The following is a 6518-nucleotide window of genomic DNA, read 5'->3' as shown; positions in this document are numbered from 1 at the left end:
TTCTAGATTGCGAGAGGGATGTCTGACTGCCAGTTTAAGCCCGATCCCGCAGGAATTGGGCCTAAACCAGCAGTTGGACATCCCCCAAGGGGTCCCACATTTTGAGAGGGTGGAGGCCGGGCTGAGGGACACCCCCCCTTCTCTGTGCACGAACTTGTGCAGCGGGCCTCTAGTTTATAAGAATGTCAAGAAAAAAATGTTCACTTCTGCCAGAACAATCCAGCCCTTTCTACTGAATACAGAGGCAAACTACTGATTTCATCTATGTGGAATACCACAGCCTCTAGTTATTTCATGAAGCATATTCCCATATTGAAGGGGCAAAATTTGTCTTGTTCCCAATTAACTATAACTTCTAAAATTTTCAGCCAATTTTTATATTCTTTCCCTTGATTCTCAGTTCCCAAATAGTAATAGTAAACCATACACATTTTAAAAGAAAAAAAATACTATTTTTTTGGTTTGAAATATAGCGTATTTTATCATTGTTTTTCTGCCAGTGTCTCTCCCGGCTCTCATTAATGACTTCACGTGTGGACAGCCATAATATGCTCTTAAATGTTCCCCGTGCTCTTGCCTCTCAACGCCTTTTGTTACCACAATTATCCCTCTAAAGAACAGAAGTAAATTGTTCCCCTTCTTAAAAACCATGACTACTCTCACATTTTAGAGAGCAAATGTAGTGGTAAAGATTTTAGAGACCATATCATGAGGAAAGATTAATCAGGAATTGTAAAATCGATATTAAAGAAGAATAAGACTTCTCATGTGGCTCCAGAGGGCAAATCTAGGACTGATAGAAGCAGAATGCCAAGCGGTGTCACAGGAACTTCCTCACCATCTGACGTGGCATGAACTGCCTCCACAGTGGAGTGAGACCTGCATTTCAGGTGTGTTCCCACGAGAATGGGACAGACCCCGTTAAGGATGCTGTTGTGGATGAAAGTGTAGATGATAGCTGATTTCTGGAAATGTGTCCAACAAAGATTCTGTGAAAGAGAACATGGCTGGAATTTTTCTTTTGTAGCATCCACTAATCTATTCACTATTTACTCTGCATTCATTTTGCTTACTTGGGAATTTCAAAGAAGGAAAAAAAAGTCTTGCATTGCTTTTATCTGATTTTAATAAAATAACGATAATACTTTTCACTTATGCAGCACTTTTCATCCAAGGATTTCAAAGTGCTTTACAAACATGCACTAATTAAACCTCCCAAACAGCCAGAGGTAGGTGGCTTTCCTCCCTTTCTTTGGGAATGTCAGCTCTGGCCCAAAGTTCAGTGAGAGCGTCCGAGGGCCTGGGGCTGCTCCCGGCTGCTGTCCCCGTGTACTGTGCTGCATGTGATGCGTCACCTGTCATGTCTGGGTCCCCCTCCCCCCATCATCTCGAGTTTAGAATTCTGATGAATGCTGTTAAAAATGTATTTGAAGCCTTGCTAATATTACAGGAAATTGAGTCTCCTGCTTGCTGACTGCTAATAAGAGCTCTAAGTGTTTTTATAAAGTAAAACCTAGGTGTAGTTTTTATATTTGTTTTTGGATTTTAAATATACATGTTTTGTTTATGAAGAATTTGATATTTTCCTGTCTGGGTACCCCAAAGTCTTGGTTCCTGGATCATTAAACTTAATAGCAGGTGGGGTTGGAGCCCTCACCTTTCCTAGTTGTCTTTTCACAACAAATAGTAACCATTTTCATTGAACCAAAATTATATATTTTCAAGAAGAGATCTTGCATTTTGGTATTTTTCTAATTTAAAGTTCCAGAGTATATCTAGACCTGAGGGTGCAGGTCAGATGACACTATATTACAAGTCCTGGAAAGGAAGAGTGGTCTAGTTGTACTTATTCTGATCTAAAGGGACACACCGCTTCTGTGTGCAGGTCAGCAGTACCAGGACGAGGACATGCACATGCAGACACACACATGCAGTGCGGGATAAAGGTCCCGTATAAACAGCCAACTACATGCACTTACCTGAAGCAGAACAGTCACACCAGCAAGGGCAGGTGCACATCTCACAGCTTCGTCTTCCTTGGTCCTCAGGGTCCCTTGTGAGAGCATGCTAGTGCCTTTCATACTGTTGACTCCCATGGGAGAAAGAGTAAATAAATGTCCACATGTCCCAAAAGAATAGAGGTGGCTTCAGATTTTCCTCCTCCTATGGAAAGTCAAGACGTTTTGTCCTTGACATTGTACTACACAGAGATGTCTCCATGTAAACAGGAAACCTGCAGGCTCAGAAACAAACTCATCAGTTCTAGGTTACATCTTACTTTCACTGACTGGGTGCAAATTCTTACCAGCAAAGTGACTGACATTTCAAAAAGACATAATACCCACCTGTCACCTTCCTATGGAAAGAAAAAACATCAGGCAAATCAGTTGTCTGTTTATTCTTTACCCGTTGGCAAGCCCCATGAGGAAACAGTGATCCGAAGTTTGCCTATTGGTCATAGAAAGAAAAAAATGGAAGGTTTTGCAGTTTGAATGTATAATGACCTCAGCTTCTCAGAGCCTTTAGTGAGGCTCCTTCCTCACTGAGGACAAGCCTGTCAGAGCAGTCAGGTGTGGTTAGAGGTCCCCCCAAGAAATGGCTTGGGTTCGTTCTACCAGCATTGCCTCAGGAGCTTGTGGGCAAACTGCCTTCTGAAGCGCCTCCCCCTCCTTTGGATAGAATCGGTCATATTGTCACGGTTCTGTGAGAGGTTCAGTGTTCAAGGTGCTTTTGTACAATTCTTCACTGATCTGCTGTGTGCTTCTCATTTCCAAGTTTTTGAAAGAGATCTCACCACAGCCCCTAGACTGAGAAACAAAGACAACATTAAGTTGAGTTTAACCTAAGTCTGCTGCTGCTTGGCCTCAGAAGAGATGCTAAAATATGTAGGGAGTGGCGTAAGTACAAAGATGAAAAAGGAAGGAGTTGAAAGCCACAGCTATCCCATCACTCTTTATATGGTGGAGAGTTGTTCAGATACATATTTGTTAGCCTTAGTGCTTCAGGGGAAAAATTTCTACAGCAATTTTCCTCTGATTCTAAAATGATAACAGGTACAGCTGAGCTCATGGACTCCACTAGTTTCTGAGACATCTTTAACAGCTGCCTTTAGACTAATATTTCTCTTCATCATAAAATTTAATCTTCCCATAGGACCAAGGTAGAAGGGGCGTGCTAATATTTTGCCATTATAAGATAAAATTCAAACTTAAAAATTTCAGTCAACTTTCAGAAATTATAGATGGAGACCAAAAGTTTGATTTATCCAGCATCACTCATTATAGATACTAACCTAGACTTACATTTCAGAAATTCCATTCCCCTGGGAGGTAGATGCACACGACTAATATGCCCTATATGTATTATGACTCCACATTTAGCTCTAAGTCCTATCCCAGTACACACACACACACACACACATACACACACACACTATTTAATACCTTGGTATTTTAAATTATAAAGTGTTTTCATCTCATTTTGAACTGTGATAGTAAGTTAGTGGCTATTTGGATATACTGTTTAATCATATTGAGATTTTGCTTATAAGAGAAAAGTATTTTCCATCTAATAACATGATCTTAAATCATTTAAATGTACTTTTTTTCAGAGCTTACATTTCTGCATTATAAACCCTTTCCTTTTATTGGAAACGAGCTCACTGGCATTCACTGCATGAGCTGTGCATGAGCATGTTGTAGCTGCTATATCTGCCTGGCAAAGCTCGTGATTTTGCTAAGTGTTGGGTAATTCTCTGAACCTTAAAAGGTGCTCTGGAGAACAGATTCTCTTCTAAATAGTTTACTAATGGATGAATAATTTGTTTAAGGTAGTATTCAAAGTCATCCATTATCAAGTTGTTTTTATAACTGAAGGTTATCTTTGGACTTCTATTTCCATGGAATAAATTGAATCAAAATGTATAGTTAACTTTCTGCTACTCAAACATGTACTACTAAGTAAATGTTTGCACTGAGGAGTCAGAAGAAGGATTGCAGATCAAATCCGGCTCACTTTGAAATTCTATAAAATGTCCTGTCTTCTTCCTCAACTCACATGCTTAGGGTGCAGTTTGGCCCTAAGTGAAAATCAAACTGCTGTCCTTATAATAGTGGATCAGTCCTACATCTTCATATGAAGGAGATCTCAATATAAACAGCAAAACTCAGTTTTCTACAGTTTTAGCATTCCCTCGCATTGTATTTCTGATCATTGCTAACATGTAAAATCTTTTCATATTCTGGCATAAAAGCCATATATGCATGTAACTTATTGACACTTTTCTGATCTTCCTCCTCTTTATCTTTAATGGTATTACCCGGATAACAGTGGTTCCCAACATTTTTTACGCACTGCATTAGAAGTGAATATTTATCATATACATTTTATGGCTATATTGGTTTTTTTTAAAGGATTGGTAATATCCACATCAACCACTTCCACTACGAGGAAGAGAATCATGAAGGTGTAAATTCCAGGCCTCTTACTTGACCTGCATTGTGGGTGTGTGATGAAAAATATAACATATTTCTTTTTCTCTTTCTAGCCTTGGAATGGATGGCTTTGGCCAGCCCATTGGCATTCTTGGACGCCCAGCCACAGCGTATGGATTCCGCCCTGATGAACCTTACTACTATGGCTACGGATCTCGATAAAGTCATCCCTTTCCATATGTGTTCTTAGCTTAGAAGAAACCTGTGTGGGTTGGGTTGACTTGGAATATTGAGCTAATAATGCATGTTGATGCTATTGCAGGTCTGTGCTTGTTTTTATTGTTTCCTGTTGTTAGCTGCAGGTTAGCTGCAACCCTATGTCCCCTGTTAAGTAGAGTGAATGCTTGACACTGTTCATCATCGAGCCATATTTTGATGCTGGATAACATTTCCCTTGAGACTCAGAAGTGGATGCTGAAAAGCAACTAGACTGGAAAACAAACACTACATTATGTACACTAAGTGACTAATTTAATTTCTATTAAAAAGAAACATAAAGTACAAATGAATTAGAGAAAGTCATGTGTTTCTATTTAGTGTGTTTCATTAGGAGTTACATGCTTATATAGGGTGCATATGAATTTTATTTTTCCCTGCCTCTTTTCCCCCCTTGTAAACTCTCGAGTATTTCATGCGGCATATGCTTCCCTGAAAATTTATAAAAAGACGTCACCTTTTTATTCTATGCCATGTGCCTGAAAGGTTGCTTCCCAGAGTTATTAACTATGAGTTTTCAATTAACAATGGAACATATGCCATATGTTGTATATGAGTATAGTCTCTTCAACCCTTTGCATTCATGTCTTTCTGATTTTAATATAGAAAGTCTGGGACATCTATTAGTATGCATGAAACTAGATTAGTATTGGGCTTTTAAATTTTATGATTTGTGAAATTTAAAGTATGGAAAAGCTAATTTTCCTCTCGAGGAAAATTAAGAACAATATTTTGCTCACTAAGATACTTGTTTCCCATTTGTTCCCTTGTTATAAGATAGATTTAGGTAGTAAGAAATGGAAAGACTTTATAATTAATCATGAGTTTTGAAAATAGCTCAATGTTATAATGCTTAAAATTTACTTAAGCAAGTAAAATAGCAATAATCTGTAGCTATTTCCTTGAGCACTTGCTGTGGAAGGAATTATGTAAGGCTTTGAAAGGAATGCATAGATCAAAGACAACTTCTGTCCTTGAGTTTTAGATCTCATAGATCTACTGCACTGTTTATTGGCTTGATTTATATTTAAGGAACAGTAGAGCTGGAAAGAGCCTTTGAAATAACTCAGTCTATCTACCTATTTGAGAAACCAATCACATAAAAATGTTCAATATAATCAACAGATTTTTAAACTACTGCTTATGTCTAAGAATATGATACTTCTGAGGGAATATGTAACTCTGAAATATGATTTGTGTCTTTGAACTTACAACCTAATTGATCTTTCTGAAAACATACATTTGTCTTAGTTTCTATTTCAATCATAGAATATTAAAACTGGAAAAGGCCCTAAAAGCAACCCTGTCAGATTCTTTCACTTGAAAAAACTGTGGCCAGGAGAGATGAAATGATTTGCCCAAGTTTATCTATTTGGCCAGTGACATAATCTGTCTCCCTGCTTCCAACCCAGTAACCTCAACATTAAGCATCTTGCCTTGTTATTTGTCATATGGACAAAGATTAAATACACATAATAAGTGACATTAATAGAAAGACAAAGCAGACATGCTAAAGCTTAACTTCCCACATATAATTTCAAAGTGATTTAGGAAGAACATCATATGAAGTATCTAACACAGTAAGTACTAAACACGTGTGTGTTATTCTTATTACATTAACTTGTTTTATTTTTTTCATAGAATTTACATTAGCTGAACTTATCTTTGTTCATTTGTATGCTTATTGTCTCTCTGTCCTTCTAACCCCCAAGATGTGAGGTCTGTTGAGAGCAGGGAAGTTGTTTTGTGCTGGTGTCTCCCTTGTCTGTAGAGTGGAAGCTGGCGCACAGTGAGTCCTTCACAATGAAC

At 38.2% G+C, this 6518-nt stretch overlaps 1 protein-coding gene across 2 annotated transcripts in view; it reads left to right on the top strand.

Annotated features, from left to right (window-relative positions):
* Positions 1–6006, top strand: part of KIFAP3 (kinesin associated protein 3) — a 112800-nt gene extending 106794 nt beyond the window's left edge. Inside the window, exons 20-21 of one of the 2 annotated variants that reach the window (XM_006766989.2) lie at positions 1161–1229; positions 4547–4640. In XM_006766989.2, coding sequence (XP_006767052.1) covers positions 1161–1206 — 46 coding nt within the window. In that variant the 3' untranslated portion in view covers positions 1207–1229; positions 4547–4640. Of the gene's footprint in view, positions 1–1160; positions 1230–4546 lie in introns of both variants that reach the window. The other variant, XM_006766988.2, reaches the window with a different exon arrangement.
* Positions 6007–6518: the final 512 nt, after the last annotated feature.

Source organism: Myotis davidii, unplaced genomic scaffold (genome assembly GCF_000327345.1).
Source record: "Myotis davidii unplaced genomic scaffold, ASM32734v1 scaffold580, whole genome shotgun sequence".
Lineage (NCBI taxonomy): Eukaryota > Metazoa > Chordata > Mammalia > Chiroptera > Vespertilionidae > Myotis > Myotis davidii.
This window is presented reverse-complemented; position numbering and strand designations above follow the sequence as displayed.